This window comes from Procambarus clarkii, chromosome 26 (genome assembly GCF_040958095.1).
Source record: "Procambarus clarkii isolate CNS0578487 chromosome 26, FALCON_Pclarkii_2.0, whole genome shotgun sequence".
NCBI classification, from domain to species: domain Eukaryota; kingdom Metazoa; phylum Arthropoda; class Malacostraca; order Decapoda; family Cambaridae; genus Procambarus; species Procambarus clarkii.
In genome coordinates, this window is record NC_091175.1 from 28971117 (window position 1) to 28989485 (window position 18369).

An 18369-nucleotide genomic window follows, 5' to 3' on the forward strand; every position below is an offset into this window, starting at 1 on the left:
TATCACTGTTTAATGCTTTACGAACAGAATTACGTCCCTTGCGCGCACTAGAGAGTAATACTGACCCCAGAATATACACAAAACATGAAAATTAGAATTTCCGCCAAAAAGTCAGATTCTAGCCCAAGCTGGACTTAGAAAATTTTCCACCTACGTTTCTACTGAAAACAGAATTCTAAGTCTATAAACACAATTCTACCGTCTTACTGGTAGCAACTAGAAAATATCACTCGCATCGACTGGAGAATCCTAATGACGCCCAGAACATACACGTGACCCACGAATACAAATTAATTACAGTTAACGACTTTCCGACATTGACTTAGCCGAAAACTTATCTCAAAATACTTAGAAATATTCCACGGACAAATAACATTTACACGCAACTTACTATCCCTTAAACTCCTTCACTTATCTATCGTGACCGACATATAGCCCTAAGTCCAGAGGATTAACAACGCCTCTGACTTAGACTAATAGAACAGGGAATAACAAAACTTAACGTACGCACTTAGCCCAATATGCAAGAAAACGCTAAACACTTGGGAAAAATTTTAACCGGGGATTGAATTTAGGGGAAAAAAATTAGTCTAGAACAACGCAAATAAACGGAAATTACTTTATAAATTTAAGTATACTTAATTCAAAAATGCACTCGACTTAATCTTATAATTGTCCCTACCGGCTCGCCGTACCACACCTAGCCTAGAGGCCACACCATCTAGGTTCCAACAGAGCGACACGCAGCTTTCAGCAACAATTATGACTAGGGACGACTCAACCTCCACTAAGTGTGCGATCACTTAGTTGTTGAATCGCTGCTAGGTAGGTTACTAGTCCGTCCCTCGGAGGCCGCAACGCCCTTCACGGATTACGTTTTTCCTAGCGTTTTGGGTCGTCTAATAACGCCCTCGGACTATCTACTGGCGTCCCACAGATATATCCGCCCCCGACAGCCCTCAAGGAACTGCTGTTGAGAGTATGGTGGCTCCCAACACCTCTGAATTAATTGCAATGGGTCGAGTATGGTACCCAGTCCAATCAACTCGGAGCGGTCTCCTTTTCAATAAATCTAGTTTAACAGCCTAATCTTACTAACTAAACCTTAATCATATCAGCCCGCATGACCCAAGATTCGCCAATCCCCACTCAACCGCACTGTTGTGGGGCGCACTGCTAATCCTGGCCCGCGGCTGTCTCCTTAGCATCCGCGCACGTGTTCGAACGGCTAGATGCGTGAGCCTTTCAACAATTTCAAACAAAATTGTTGAAACCACCGCTGTGCACCATTGTAACACGGGTTTGGTTCCTCACTCTTTACTTCCTTCTTTCTACTCCCTCTACCCGTATTCTTACTTATTATTCTCTACCAAGGGACTCCAAAACTTTTACCAAAGCCAACTCCACGCCACGTGGTCCTAAGACGATTGACCGACTTAGGATTCTACACCCAGTATGACGTGACCTAAGCTCTGATCAAAACCCTAGAGTCGCCTCTATGCTGCCACCACCAGACCAGCTCTACAGAGCAATGATCGAGGTCTGGATCGATCACGCTAATTAATCAACCTTGGGGCTTGATCCCCACTAGTAGTTTATAACCTCGGAAACTTGAGTGTGGAATTAATTAGATGGGGATGATGAATTCCGATCCGATGTTAGAATCGGCGCCCAATGCAACTCTGCCTCGTGTGGACCACGTGACCAGGACAAGTTTACACATAACCAAATGGAAACAATAAAATGCAAATTAATAACAAATTTAATTTATTAAAAGAAAACTAAAACAAAATCTAAATGTGTTCACTCCCTATCACTTTAACACTCCCTACTTGACCTGAATGGCAAATGAGAAGACTATTTCTATACATAACCATAGCAACTATACCTCTATGTTTCCCAGCTCTCGGTGTTGGGGCTGGTCTTGGGGAGAGGTAAGATGTTTTGACCTCTCCCAGCTGCTCGGCAGATCACACTGATCTCTCTCTTGTCTGGTCTACCCCAGACAGAGCATTGTATCCTTCCGCCTAGTCAGTCAAAGTTCTACCAAGTTACTAGCCAGGTTTAAGTTATAACAATTAACCTCTGTTGTACTTAATTGATCCAGACTGGTTGAATTATTTTACTGAATTAAATTACAAACATCTAACGGCAGAGCTGTTCCCGATCACAAAAATGGTTATTAAAACTTTGAGAAATATTAGACATGTCAACCCTGCTGACCTATGACCGCCGGTCACTCCGCCTTAAAAGTTAGATCTGATTCGTGACGTCACTGATGGTGACTTAAACTCAATAATTAGAATACTCTTGATATTGTATCCAGTACTATTATACAATACAATTTTAATGCAAAATGAATAAAGGCTAATTTTCTCTAAATTACTGAATACTATAGGATGATTCATTATACGCAGCTATGAACAAAGATGCCCGCCATTTGTGACTCAGACCTGCTAATTCCCAGGGGACTGGGCGTTGTTGAGAGGTCAGGTCCCTACTCGAACTTCTGGAACCTTCTGGAATAATTCTTACAACAGCCTAGTTTGTTACAGCTTGGCGTTTTCCCTTGATAATACCCTCCACGTCTACCCTACCCACGTCTAGTGGAGACAGGATTATTCCAGCAAGAGGTGTTAGATTCCTGTCCTATTTTTTTTTTTTTTTTTTTTTTTTAGATATATACAAGAATTGTTACATTCTTGTACAGCCACTAGTACGCGTAGCATTTCGGGCAAGTCCCTGGAATACGATCCCCGCCGCGAAGAATCGTTTTTACATCCAAGTACACATTTTACTGTTGCGTTAAACAGAGGCTACAGTTAAGGAATTGCGCCCAGTAAATCCACCCCGGCCAGGATACGAACCCATGACATAGCGCTCGCGGAACGCCAGGCGAGTGTCTTACCACTACACCACGGAGACTGTAAAGTCTCCGTGGTTAGAGACTCAGTTGGTTGGTTGGAGTTAGCTCGAGAGGTAGTTGGTGCTGACCTCTAGTGAGGTGGCGCTTAGAAAATCAGTGCCATCTACTGAAGGAAGAGTGGTATGTCTATGTCAGAGTCCGTAAGTGATGTTTCCTAGTGTCCCATGTACTGACCAGTGTACTGATGACGTGTCTGTACCCACAGAGTCGACGTAGTGCTGCTGTGGTACGAGGACAGTCAGTCTACCCAGGGCAGCCAATAACTCTCTACTCCATTCTGCTTTACAGAAGCAGTGAGCCGCCGCCAGAGAAGAACTGTGAAGTGTTCTACTGTCTGCCTGTGAAGTGGCAGTGACAGAATTCGTTGTATCCCGGGACTGGCTAGAGGAAGAGACGACTGACAGTGAGGTGCTACGGAACAGTGTAACCAGCGAGTTGCAAGAAGCTCCTGCCAGGGGTTCGCTACCCTTGTATTTGTACCTGTAGAGGCCCAGCAGCGCGAGGCTGATGTTCTCTGACAGCACCAGGCTGGAGAGTGATTGTGGGCGTGCACGAAGAGCACCTAGTGAGACTGGGTTTTGGCTGGCCCGTGGCTAGGGTAGACTCGTTGGTGTTCCCCAGTACTGGTTGAGGACGGTACTGTGTGTTGAGGGAACACGGTAGCTGACAACACTGCATCGATTGAGAATCGAGGAGCGTTTACTGTCCTATGAGAGAGACACTTGTGTATATATTAAGTTCAGAAATACTTCCTTTAGGATTATATATGAGGTGATAGGAAAGTGATTATATGTGAATATATTGATATTTGATGAAGTGTCGTATTCACTGCACCTCCCCCATTGTGTTTTACTCAACCCGTTCTCGCAAATTCGTAAAGTCAATATTGACTTATTACCTACGTGCATAGGTGATATACTAAACATAATAGATACCCTTAAAAAGATTCATAGAAAACACCGACCTTACCTAACCTTGTTAGTATCTTAAGATAAGCATCTTATTGCTTCGTAATTACAATTATTACTTAACCTATACCTATTATAGGTTAAGTAATAATTGTAATTACGAAGCAATAAGATGCTTATCTTAAGATACTAACAAGGTTAGGTAAGGTCGGTGTTTTCTATGAATCTTTTTAAGGGTATCTATTATGTTAAGTATGTCACCTATGCACATATTTAATAAGTCAATATTGACTTATTAAATTTGCGAGAACGGGTTGGGCTGTAACATAATTGGCATCCCCAGCGGGATCCGACCTCTTGTCAAGTACGTTTGGTAGGGGTGGTGACGTAGTGCAACCACGTGTGAATAATTCCCTTGTTTGTTATTTCCCAGGACGTTACATGTCCTGTGCAGTGCTCAGTGTGATTAAGTGCAGTATTGGCGAGTGCGGTGCTCAGTACGATTAAGTGCAGTATTGGCGAGTGCAGTGCTCAGTGTGATTAAGTGCAGTATTGGTGAGCGCGGTGCTCAGTTATTATAAGTGCCTTGTGTTAAGTGAAGCAGTGTGTTAAGTGCTCATGCGCCACTTAGTGACAAAATGACAGAGAAAATAACCATTGAGAATCTAGATGATGTTCAGGAATATCTGAACAAGGAGGACAGTCTTGCTAGACTGAAACATCTGGGAAAGCAGGAACTTGTGCTAGTAAGTGCCTATTTAGGGATCAAAATACGCGAGAGTGATGCCCGTGTTGAAATCTTATCGAAGGTTCATAAGCACTTAAAGGCTGAGGAGAAGCTGGAAAGCAAGGCACAGAGTACAAAGGAAAGTGAGGTCGTAGCTTCCAGTGAACAGGAAGATAAAGGCAGTGACGGTGAAAGTGAGGCGGATGAACTGTTCACTAACTGTCAAAATGCGTACCTTAGAAATAAATCGTGAGATAGAGTGGAAGAAATTAGAATTAGAACGAGATATGAAAGAAAAGGAAATAGCGAAGGAAATGGAACTGAAGCAGTTGGAGCGAGAAATGGAACTGAAGCAGTTAGAGCGAGAAAGAGAAAGAGAAGAGCGAGAAAGAGAAAGAGAAGAGTGAGAAAGGCAAGAAAAGGAGAAGGAAAGACTACACGAGTTAGACGTGCTACGATTAGGTGGTCAGAGGAAAACAAAGGAAACAAGTAGTGTCGACCCAGTAAGGAATATAAAGATGGTCCCAAAATTCAATGAAAAAGAAGTTTCAAAGTTCTTCACTGCCTTCGAGCAGGTTGCTGCCTCTTTGGATTGGCCAAGGGAGAATTGGGCCATCATGATCCAGTCCGTCTTGACTGGGAAGGCCCAAATTGCCTACTCCACGTTGTCCCTTGATGACTCCAGCGATTACGACAAGGTGAAGAATGTAGCGCTCATGGCTTATCAATTGGAGCCTGAAGCTTATAGGCAAAAGTTCAGGAACCTGAAGAAGACCCCGGAGCACACGTTCACAGAGTTTGCGAACATCAAGGAACGGCTCTTTCAGGAATGGTGTGCATCTCGAAAGGTGAAGACGAAAGATCAACTCGAGCAGCTCATATTATTGGAGGACTTCAAGGAATGTCAGTCTGGAGATCTCAAGACATACCTAGAGGAACAGCTGGTACAGACCTTGAGTGCGGCTGCCACTATGGCTGAGGAGTACATCCTAACTCATCGGCCCTCTACCAGGTATGTCCCAAAGAGTTACCCACGTCTGTTTGGCAAATCTCGACCGGAAGAAGGAAGACCCGTACCACAGAGTGCTCTGAAGACGCCCCCAGGTAGTCCCCGAAGGACTAGTCCTAACAGACCAACACACCGTAGTCCAAGGAGGAACGTAGTGTGTTGGACTTGCAGGGCAGAGAGGGCATATTGCTGCCAGGTGCCGAGGAGGGACAGGTAACGACCCGCAGAGAGAAGTAATGCTGATGAGTTGTAGGACACCACCAGTGGGAACCCAGTCTCTAATGACGAGTAGAGCAGGACCAGGATCGTTTGCCCCTCACACTTCAGGCGGGTATGTAACGAGTGATCATACTGGTAGGTCAGTTGTAGTGCTCAGAGATAGTGGAGCAGCCCAGTCCCTGATCGTGAGAGACTCGTTACCCGAGGGAACGAATGTTGACAGGAGACAAAAGGTAGTTCTAGTTGGGTTTCCTTTGATGCGGTACGTTGCCCCCTTAGTGCAAGTACACCTAGACTCGCCCTACTTCAGTGGCACATGTGCGTTGGCAGTAATTGATACCCTGCCCATAGCTGGGATAGAAGTAGTACTAGGCAACGACTTGGCGACAGGTTTGAACTATGAACATCTCAAGATGGTGGATGATCCAGTAGCAAGGCCTGAGATGACAGCAGTACACATCAAATCCCAGGTACAGACAGACGTGAAATTATATAACTTGTTTAATTCTCCCTCTACCCAACAGATTGAGAGCATTCCAACAGATTCTGCTGACTCTTCTCCCGACGAGAAACATGGACTTACAGTGACAGAAGCAACTGAGCAAGAAGAGAGGCCTCATGTACAAACTCCCACGGATTCCCAAGAGTCTGGAGTGACGACAGATAAGTACTTGCGGTATGGCAAGGTACTATGTTCACTGAACCGGCCAGAGATTCCTCAGACATCAGAGGTATGTGAGGTATCAAAAAATCAATTCTCCAAAATTCATTTTTATTTCTAGTCTGACGCGACACTGGAACGCGTTTCATAATAACTTATTACATTTTCAAAGACTTTCGTTTACACACACACACACAACTGTAACACTAAACAGAGTTTTACTATGCTAACATTTAAACAGCTTTGTCTTACATACTCGCATTTGGGTGAGGTGATATGTTACAACAGTTTTGGATGAGGTGAACAAACTTTCAACACAAGACAGAACACGGTGCAACTCACGTGTGCCCCAAAGAATGAGGATTTGATAAAATGTTATGCCCAAGATTACCATCCGAGTGCCGGCGGGGAAGGGGTTCAAATAGCTTCGGCTATCACTTCCTTTTTGTCCGGTCATGATGGTCAAGCGGATTAAGGCGTCCTGTAGATACCAGTTGCGTTGCTCCTGGCAGTATGGGTTCGAGTCACTTCTGGGGTGTGAGTTTTCAGTCATATATATATATATATATATATATATATATATATATATATATATATATATATATATATATATATATATATATAGATATATAGATATATATATATTAGTATATTTTGGTAGCAGTCTTTCCTGTAGACATATATTATTAAATATGACCGAAAAAAGTAAGATTAATAATTAATTAATTTATCTTACTTTTTCGGTCATATTTAATAATATATATATATATATATATATATATATATATATATATATATATATATATATATATATATATATATATATATATATATATATAATATACATACATACTTACATATGGGCATTTGATCCCCGATGGTGAACGTTATCAATTCCCAGCTCCTTGTTCTCAAATGCCTTTCAATGTTACATAATCATGCTAGCTTAGTGATTTCTTCTCATAATAAATTTAGTTTTCCTTATGTTCCATTTCCAGCCTCCTTCCCTGTCTCACCCTTCCCCCACACCTCTCAGCAGAGCCGTCACAGTGAGAGGTGTGTCAGCCGTGTACACACTCGCCCTGCTGGTAGAGAGGGAGGCGGGAGATGAGGGATGCTGGGTCGGCACGTGGCGGGGATTACTGGCCCTCACAGCATCCCAACAACACCGGCGACAGGAGGCAACCCAGCCTCTCAGACCCCCATCTCGCTGCATCTCTTTTTCTCTGCCTCTCCTTGCTCCCACACACATTTAAATGTTCAAATTTTGCTCCGAGCGATGGGTTTATTGTTCAATCATCCTGTGAGTCGACACACCGCTATAGCAGCATGTACAACACTCCCCAATAGGAAGAAAACCCGCTGGGTTGTTCATCCTGTCACTTGTACCCAGACACAGCTGGGACTTGCTGTCTCAAGCGAAGAGTTCTTAAAATAAGAAGATTAACATTTTACATCCTCTAAACATTCGTTATCTTGCAGGTGCATAGCGGGAGAATCTTTTAAGAATAGTATCTATATATGACAAATAGTGTTTTCCTCACTCAAACAATGTTGGATTTATTATTCTACACATTTAATTGTCTCTTAGATTAGCAGTCTCTCAGGTCATCTCTTTCATTCTCAACACAGATTCTGCAACTCCGCTGCTCAGCTGTTGTTTCCATCCGACACTCAATGAGTATTTGTATTCAACACGAATTCTCTATTACTGATTATCTCCCACGGCCATCTCCCCTCCGTCCATAATGACTGGGATTGTCAGCTCCCACCATATTGTACCGGGGTACAGATTGACTGATTTGTTCTCCTATCCTCCTGTCCTAGTTACCTTGTCACGGTGATGTTGTGGAATGATACCTCTTACTAATAGAAGTCTTGGGGTATGAAGTATATAATATGCCCTCAGCAAGCAGCACATCGTTAATTCCACAGATTTCAACGAGGGTGGAGGACTCCACAGGAACTTCATCACACTTCCGTGACTGTTTAGCACTCTCACAGTTCTTTGGATTTCAGTGGTTATAGTTTGGTTTTCGGCCTGTTTGCCTAAAGCTTTGTATTGCAGCATTTGAATCAGAGCAGTTCACTGCACCTTCAGTGTTTCTTCCAAAGGCCTTTTAATGCCTGAAAAATGACAGTGCCATAGTTCCCATTGTGTGTTTTCCATTTATGGTTTGAAAGACATTTTTCCTATCTACACTGTATGCTGCTCCAGCCTTGTCATTACGAAGTTTAGATGAAGCATCAATGTAGATTTCACCTAATTAATTTTCTCGAAATACTTATACTCATCTCTTGTCGTATCATGTTGGATTATTAGTTGTCTTAACTTTCATTTTAATTTTATATTTTTCATTCTCCTAGGAAGGTGACGTCCCTATAGTCATCTTTTTACACAAACAAGTGAAATTCCTCCAGGTACCAAACTAATCGGTGACTGCAGTGTTTTGCTTTTCCTGTTTCCTCCTGTAATTAGAACAGAACTGAGCTTTTTTACTGGCAATTATATTTTAGTGAGGGGGGCCTCAAGCTTAATTAACAGCTTAGCGTTCGTTTCCTTAACTCTGCTGTTAAAATTTTGGTGATACAGTTCTCGTAGGGTCAGCGCTTTGACAAATTTGGGGCTACAGGCATGATTGCTATGGCCTAGTTGTGTGTGCTTTTAATCCTTTTTACATCACTTCGAGAATGTCTATGATGGAACGTACATATTCTCTGTATATAATTTTAAACACAGCAATAGAGACCACATACCCCTTCCAGGTTTGGCTTCCAGGGCCCTGAGATGACTTTTACCTGTTCCAATAAGTTGACCGAACTCCTCTTTCTTTCTCTTGTTAGAGCTGCAACCCGTCTTTAGGCCAGGCTCGTTAAAGCAGCGGCCGTCCATCAAGACGCAGTGATGAATTTTAAAGTATTGTGTATTAAAAATAGGTTTGTCCTCATATATAAATTAATTACATTATTCATTAAACTTCCATGTATAGTAAAGCATAGGTTAGTTTAAGTGTTTAGGTTCTGTTGGAGATTATTTGTATTTGTAGTACGTGGGTGAAGCATTTACAGCGTTGTGGTTCGAACAAAATTCGTCAGTGAAGCACTTGTTCCGGAAGTCTTCGAGCGTCATCAGTTGTGAGTCGTGTGTAAACCTTTTTTCATTGATAATTAAGAGTCAAATTTCCGTCATTTTAGATATTTTGAAAACTGCAGGGGGAAGGGGGGGGGGGGAAGAAATGACCCATCGACATTTTCAGTAATTAGCATATTTTTGGTAAAAAAAGTTGTAATATGAAACTGAAAAAAAAGGGCTGAGAGTCAGAATTAGGCACAAAAATAACGCTCAGGAGTAAATTTTCCGACATTTCAGATATTTTGGAAAACTGCAGGGGGGTGTTTGGCAAAATATGACCCATCGCCATTTTCAGCAATTGGCATATTTTCCGTGTAAAAAGTCGTAATTTGACACAGAAAACAGGTGCAGAGAGTCTGAATTCAGCTCGAAAATGACGTTCAGGAGTCAAATTATCAATATTTCAGATATTTCGAAAACTGCAGGGGGGGGGGGGGGTTGGACGAAATATGACCCATAGACGATTTAAGTAATTTTGCATATTTTTGGTATAAAAGGTCGTAATTTAAAACTGAGAATAGGTGCAGAGAGTCAGAATTCGGCTTAAAAATGACGCTAAGGAGTCAAATTTCCGACATTTCAGATATTTTGAAAAGTGCAGTGGGGTTTGGGTAAAATATGACCCCAGCGCTTTTTTCAAGAAATTGGCATATTTTCGGGATAAAAAGTCGTAATTTGAAACTGAAAATAGGTGCGGAGAAACAGGATTCGGCTAAAAAATGACGCTCAAAAGTCAAATTTCCGACATTTCAGATATTTTGAAAACTGCAGGGGGCTTTGGGTAAAATATAAAAAATGACGATTAGGCGTCAAATTTCCAACATTTCAGATACTTTGAAAATGGTGGGGCGGTTTGGTTAAAATATGACCCATCACCGTTTTCTGTAATTGGAATATTTTCGGTTTAAAAAGTCGTAATTTGAAACTAAAAATAGGTGCAGAGAGTCAGGATTCAGGTCGAAAATAACGCTCAGGAGTTAAATTTCCGACATTTCAGATATTTTGAAAACTGCAGGAGGGTTTTGGGAAAAAAATGACCCATCGCCATTTTCAGTTATTTTGCATATTTTCGGTATAAAAATTCGTAATTTATAACTGTGAATAGGTGCAGAGAGTCAAAATACGGCTTAAAATGACGCTAATGAGTCAAATTTCCGACATTTCAGATATTTTGAAAACTGCAGTGGGGCTTGGGTAAAATATGGCCCATAGCTTTTTCAGAAATTGGCATTTTTTCGGTATAAAAATTCGTAATTTGAAACTGAAAATAGATACAGAGAGTGTCAGAATTAGGATAAAAAATGACGCTCAGGAGTCAATTTTCCGACATTTCAGATATTTTGAAAACTACAGGGGGGGTTTGAGCAAATTTTTGGCGCATCGCCTTTTTTAGTAATTGTCATATTTTCTGTATAAAAAGTCGTTATTTAAAACTGAAAATAGGTGCAGAGAGTCAGAATTAGAATACAAAATGACGCTCAGGAGTGAAATTTCAGACATTTCAGATATTTTGAAAACTGCAGGGGGGGGGGGGGCAAAATATGACCCATCTCCGTTTTCACTATGTGGCATATTTTCAGTATAAAAATTCGTAATATGAAACTGAAAATAGGTGCAGAGAGTTAGAATTCGGCACAAAAATGACGCTCCGGTGTCCCTTAGTTTACCACAGTGTGCTACAGTGTGCCACAGTGTACCTCAGTGTACTGCAGTGTACTGCAGTGTGCCACAGTGTACCTCAGTGTACCACAGTGTACCACAGTGTGCCACAGTTTACCACAGTGTGTAACAGTGTACCACTGTTTTCAACAGTGTACCACAATGTGCCACGGTGTACCACAGTTTACCACAGTGTGTCACAGTGTACTACATTGTACCACAGTATACCACAGTGTACTACAATGTACCACAGTGTACTACAATGTCCCACAGTGTAACACAGTGTGCCACAGTGTACCACAATGCCCCACAGTGTACCACAGTGTGCCACAGTTGGCCCTACTGGGTTGCGTCCCAGTAGGGCCGTAACAGTAGTTGTCACGGACCCGAATCCAGCGTCCGAACACGGAGTAGTGACGACCGCGCCATCTGTCGGTCAGCTCCCGAAACCCCCTCCCAATGGACGACGACACCTGGTGAGGACGAAGTGTACCGGCCACAAGGGCCAGTTTCCAGTCCTGTGCAGCTCACAACACCGCCGCTGCTGACCTCTGGTGAGGTGGTGCTCAGACGACAACGCCATCTATGGAGTGGATATGTCGGGCGTTTGTGTCTGAGCCTGTAAGTGAGGTGCTTTAGTGTGTCCCAGTTATTGATGACGTGTCTGCTTACAGAGTCGACCTGGGACTGCTGTGATGGAAGTTGAGTCAGTCTACCCAAGGCAGCCGTCCCCATACCTTGTGCTTTGCTGCAGCAGCTGTGAGTCGTCTCCCGGATGAACACTGTGGTGTTACCCTGCCAGTGAAGTGGCAGTAGAAGGATTGTCGTACCCGGGACCGATTGCTGGAGACGATTAACCACTGGGGTATTGTAGACAGGAGAGTGATCTGTGGTATCACACGAGGCTCCTGACTAGGGCGTTACCCTAGTATCGCTCGTGGAGTGGCCTGAACAGCGTTGCTGATCCGGAACCTGCCAGCTGTTCTGCTGGACTTGTGGTTGACGGCCTCCACGGCGGTGCCCCCAGTGGAACTGTGTTTTGGCTTGCCTGAGGCCGGGGTAGACTCAGCTTCTCAAAGGATTCGTCGTGAGGCCACGAGAGCACCGAGAACTTGGCACCGAGAGCTTGGATCCAGAGTCTTCAGGAGAAGACGATAGTGTAAATAATTCCCCTGTCCAGTGTTAATACCCCCCCCCCCCCCCCCGTGTAATCTTTTTATATATTATTTATTGGTGATGGAAATAATCATAGTATTAAGTTCTTGACTTTATTTCCCTTCCCCCTTTAAGTTACTTGCGTCACGGATCTCATCCCTTGAAAGCCACTACTGGCTTGGGGCCGGATACCCTTCCTCTAACGACATCAGAGTACGAACCCAGTTGCGACCCGAGAGGGCCGTAACAGTAGTCACCAAATATAAGGAAGCGATATGAGAATAGACAACAGTACAATTTCCACACTCAAGAATGTAGCTCTCGGCGTAGGCAGTTCTAATCGTCTCCAAGACGCTACAGCTTCGACACAGAACAGACAGCAGACGAGGACCGCATCCAGCTACAACGTTCTCCCACATAGAGCTCCGCGACTCCAGCCACACTCGGCTCTCAGCTCCGCTCCTAGCTCCGTCTCAACGTCTACGACACTGCTGTATCCAAGACTACTAAATAAATATGAAACTCACTTAACACTGTGTATCTAATCTACCCAACAACGTAATATAATCGTACGTTACAGACGATATACTCATCCTGTCGGCGGTAGTTAAGCATATACCCATTCCTTGGGTGGTACTGTACCCTTTTCTCATGCTGTGGGAGGCATTGGAGGCCATATCCATCATGTGGGCGGTAGTAGACACAATTTTAATGCTGTTGGTAATTGTGGACCCCCATACCCATCCTGTGGGCGGTATAGTGAACGCCACACTCATCCTTTGGGCGGAAGTGAAACATATACCCATCTGTGGTGTTGTGTGTTGCTGAGGAGGTCTTGGTTGTAGGGTTGATATAAAGCCATTGCTTGGTTACTGACTCTAATACTTAATATGATATATGACTAGCAGCTTCCAAGCTTGGCGGGCGTCCTGTATGCTCTCTGTTGTTTATCTACTGTTGGCGTCTGAACCGCAGCGCATATTAACGGATGGTGCCGTTTTCTATGAACATGACATCCCTCCTTTTCTTTAAAAACAATGAATACAAGATGTCTACCATGCTTGTAGCACAAATAAAAGTTATTGACACAAAGTAAGTTATTAAGATATCAAAAGATGTTGTTTACATTTAACATTAATTAAGCATACAAAGAATTTAAACAACTTAATATTTACAGTGAAAGTTCCAATCACTGGCAAGGCTACCTTTGAAGTATAGGCAGTGGTTTTGCCATTATAGTTCTCAAGCTTTGGGAACTGTTTTTTTAAATTTTTCATAGTGGCACTCAGCAATGGTGTCAATGTTTGATCCAGTGTCAATGAGAACTTTGAGACAAATACCAGCAATATATACTATAGTCTCTGGGTTGTTCAGAAGATCATTCCATTCTGTGATTGCTTATACTCCATAAGTATAATCACATTCACTGTCATCTGAGACTGGCTATAATGACATGTTGTCTTGTATATTATTAACATTCTGGATATGAGGTGCAATATTGTGTTTACCACCTCGACCTCATGACCTGACCCTCATACATTTATTCATTGACTGTGGTTTCTTGAGTGCGGAACGACACATAGCACCAAAATGACCCAGTTTTCCACACTCATAGCACTTCTTACCTTGAGCAGGACAAACATTACCTTGGTGTGGGTAGTCTCCTCCACAATTGTAACATTTATTGTTGACACCCTCTGATGTGAGTCGTTGTGACTGCTTGAGTCTTGGTCCATGACTCCAGTTGTGATGTGGTTCTTGGCTCGATTTACTGTTGGGTTTGGCATGATATCTTCTTTGATCACGGTGTTCTCCCTGAACCTTACGTACCTCATCACTGTTAGTAACAGTGGCAGCACCGTTGGTGGCACTGCACTCCATGACACGAGCATCACGTGCAGCATCTTCCATTCGACGAGCAATATCCAGTATCTTGGTAAGAGAACTTTCATCATCAACAAGTTCTAGAGCTCTTCGACGAAGACGTGTAGATGTGCATGTTTCAATTATTTGCTGTTTGATTTCTTTGTCAACATCAGCAAACTCACAATGTGCTGCTAAACCCTGCAGACGTGTGTGGTATTGATCCACAGTTTCATTAGAGAGTTGTTTTGCTCTCCTGAAATGCATAATTTCCATAGCAGTGTTTTGTCTATGTTTGAAATGTTCAGTTAATTTGGCTTTGGCAATGTCATAATCTTTGGCACCACCAGTGTCTTTCAGTGTGTCAAAAATGTCACAAACTCTGTCACCTGCATAATGAAGTAGAAAGGCCCGCTTTCTTTCAGCACTTTTGATGTCTGAAACGATCAACAAATTTTTAAACCTTTTAAGCCATTTGGTCCACCTCTGTGACAGGTTTGTCTGGTCACAGTCAGGATCAAATGCAGGAAACTGAGGTATATTTGCCATTTTTACTGTATAAATGTAACTTATCACTGAAATGTTCCTCAGAAAACTAAACACTTACTGCAATGTATATGTTAGTTAAGAATTCACTGTAATTACTTTAATTTTGCAAAGCACACAAGCATTTTAATGCAAAAGTTCACAGTAGTGCACAATATAGCAGCAACTGACCTCTTACCTAGCCTTGTGTACATGTGTTGTTGTTCCTACTTACAGCTGCATAGCAGTTGGCACCAGTTGTTGTTGTTTGATGAGTTTTCAGCACCGTCAAAACAGCAGACAGTTCACATCATCACCAGCATGAAGAATTGTGTAGCACAGAGCATCGTTTCGTACACAAAACATCAAGTTTTATACGCAGCATCAAAGCGTCGTTTCGTACACAGCATCGGCAGATATCGCAGATTCCTCAATACGCAGCTTGTCAGCACATAGTTTGGGTAGCACACAGCATTGGGTAGCTCACAGACAGCACGACTTCCCCTCTACTCCTGGGCGAGACAGCATACTTCTTCCTAGTGTTTTGAGCTGAACAAATACCTGCGTCCACAGTTCATCCTCGTCGCCAGTGTGGTGTTGTGTTACTGAGGAAGTCTTGGTTGTAGGGTTGATATAAAGCCATTGCTTGGTTACTGACTTTAATACTTAAACTGATACATGACTAGTAGCTACCAAGCTTTCGGGCGTCGTGTACGCTCTCTGTTGTTTATCAATGCTGTGTGCTGAACCGCAGCGCATATTAACGGATGGTGCCGTTTTCTATGAACGTGACACCATCCAGTGGGCAGTAGTGGACCCCATACTCATCCTGTAGATGATAGTGGTCCCCAAACCCATCCTGTGGGCAGTAATGGACCCCATACCCATCCTGCAGGCGGTAGTGAACGCCGTACTCATCCTGCGGGTGCTAGAGTCCAGTAGGCGGTAGTGGTCCCCATACCCATCCTGTGGATGATAGTGGTCCTCCATACCCATCCTATGGGCAGTTGTTGGGCCCAGATCCATCCTACAATTGGTATGGACCCCTTACTCACCTAACAGATGGTAGTGGACCCTATACCAATCCTACAGTAGGTAGTAGACACTATACCATCCTGTTTGCAGTAGTTTCCCCCAACAGACATTCCAACGTAACATCGTTTTCTGTTGACGTTCCAACAGTACATTCTTTAAAGATTTTTAAAGCACAAACTAGTGTATATAAAGTTGATTGGTGAAGGACTGTTATTCTATGTAATAATTTATAGTGCTTGTTATAATTTACTAAGAACAGCTAATATTTCTCAAAACAAAACTACGAGCCTTCAATAGGATGTAGCTGATCTGTAATATTCTAAGAGCATGGATAATAACAGGTAAATTTCACAACCCATGTGGGACCTGAAAACTACAATTTTCATTATAATTGAACCAATCACGACTATTCTGCTGTCTATGGCGATGGACGGGTACTGTGAGACGTAAATTGGTACGTGAGAAAGAGTTTGGACCTTGAAAAAGTATAAATGGGAATATACCACATATGTACTAATCCACAAGCAAAATATTGACTAAAAGCAATAAGTCATATATGTGCTGTCTTGTGCGAGAACGGGTTGAACACAGTGTGAAACAGTGTACCACAGTGTGAAACAGTGTACCACAGTGTGCAACAGTGTACCACAGTGTGAAACAGTGTACCACAGTGTACAATAGTGTACCACAGTGCGAAACAGTGTGCCACAGTGTGAAACAGTGTACCACAGTGTGAAACAGTGTACCACAGTGTAAAACAGTGTACCACAGTGTGAAACAGTGTACCACAGTGTGAAACAGTGTACCACAGTTTGCAACAGTGTACCACAGTGTGCCACAATGTACCACAGTGTGCTACATTGTGCCACAGTGTACCACAGTGCGAAACAGTGTGCCACAGTGTGAAACAGTGTACCACAGTGTAAAACAGTGTACCACAGTGTGAAACAGTGTACCACAGTGTGAAACAGTGTACCACAGTGTGAAACAGTGTACCACAGTTTGCAACAGTGTACCACAGTGTGCCACAATGTACCACAGTGCGCTACATTGTGCCACAGTGTGCTACATTGTGCCACAGTGTACCACAGTGTAAAAAGTGTACCACAGTGTGCAACATTATTCCACAGGAGGTGGAATAATGTACCACAGTGGTACTGTGTAATAGTACACATGAATGGAATAATGTATCACTGTGGTACACCTATAATAGGTGTAACAAGGGTCAGCATCATGCAGCACTGTGCGAGTACACCATTGTGCGAGTACGACAGTGTACCACAGTGTGCAGCAGTGTACCACAGTGTGCAGCAGTGTACCACAGTGTGCAACAGTGTACCACAGTGTGCAGCAGTGTACCACAGTGTGCAACAGTGTACCACAGTGTGCAGCAGTGTACCACAGTGTGCAACAGTGTACCACAGTGTGCAGCAGTGTACCACAGTGTGCAACAGTGTACCACAGTGTGCAGCAGTGTACCACAGTGTGCAGCAGTGTACCACAGTGTGCAGCAGTGTACCACAGTGTGCAACAGTGTACCACAGTGTGCAGCAGTGTACCACAGTGTGCAACAGTGTACCACAGTGTGCAGCAGTGTACCACAGTGAACCGAAGTGTACCACTATGTATCACAGTGTGCAACAGTGTACCACAGTGAACCGAAGTGTATCAGAGTGTACCACAATGTACCACAGTGTGCAACAGTGTCCCGCAGTGAACCGAAGTGTACCAGAGTGCACCACAATGTACCACAACGTACCACAGTGTACCACAGTGTGCAACAGTGTACCACAGTGAACCGAAGTGTACCAGAGTGTACCACAATGTACCACAGTGTGCAACAGTGTCCCGCAGTGAACCGAAGTGTACCAGAGTGCACCACAATGTACCACAACGTACCACAGTGTACCACAGTGTGCAACAGTGTGCAACAGTGTCCCACAGTGAACCGAAGTGTACCAGAGTGCACCACAATGTACCACAACGTACCACAGTGTACCACAGTGTGCAACAGTGTACCACAGTGTGCAGCAGTGTACCACAGTGAACCGAAGTGTACCAGAGTGCACCACAATGTACCACAATGTACCACAGTGTACCACAGTGTGCAACAGTGTACCACAGTGTGCAACAGTGTCCCACAGTGAACCGAAGTGTACCAGAGTGCACCACAATGTACCACAGTGTACCACAGTGTGCAACAGTGTACCACAGTGTACCAGAGTGTACCACAATGTGCCACAGTGTACACACTCTCAGGCCACGTTACAGCCTTACGTCAAATTAATTGGCCAGAACAAGACAGCAACAACAATAACAGTTTCATCTAATACGAGTCAAGCAGAAGCTCGACTCCCTCCAGTTAATTTACCCACTTTCTCGGGAAAAGACGAGGAAGATTGGGACGAATTTTAGAACCAATTCGTAGACCTTGTGGACTCAAAACAATCTTTACCTAAGAGTAGTAAATTCTCTTATCTTCAAGGCCAATTATCAGGTGAGGCTAAAACAGTAGTATCCCATCTGAGATTAACTAATGACGTCTATGA

General features: G+C 43.3%; 1 protein-coding gene across 1 annotated transcript; it reads left to right on the forward strand.

The window, feature by feature from the left end:
* Nucleotides 1-4472: 4472 nt before the first annotated feature.
* LOC138368884 (UPF0430 protein CG31712-like) lies at nt 4473-4968 on the forward strand. The gene is made up of 2 exons (XM_069331600.1): nt 4473-4704; nt 4802-4968. The coding sequence occupies exons 1-2, from the start codon at nt 4473-4475 to the stop codon at nt 4966-4968; spliced, it is 399 nt and encodes a 132-aa protein (XP_069187701.1).
* Nucleotides 4969-18369: the final 13401 nt, after the last annotated feature.

What these genes read in the sequence shown, in the direction of transcription:
- LOC138368884 (XM_069331600.1), top strand. Translation starts at nt 4,473, where the DNA reads ATGACAGAGAAAATAACCATTGAGAATCTAGATGATGTTCAGGAATAT. An exon ending in GGCACAGAGTACAAAGGAAA is followed by an intron (nt 4,705 to 4,801) that starts GTGAGGTCGTAG and finishes TGCGTACCTTAG; the next exon opens with AAATAAATCGTGAGATAGAG.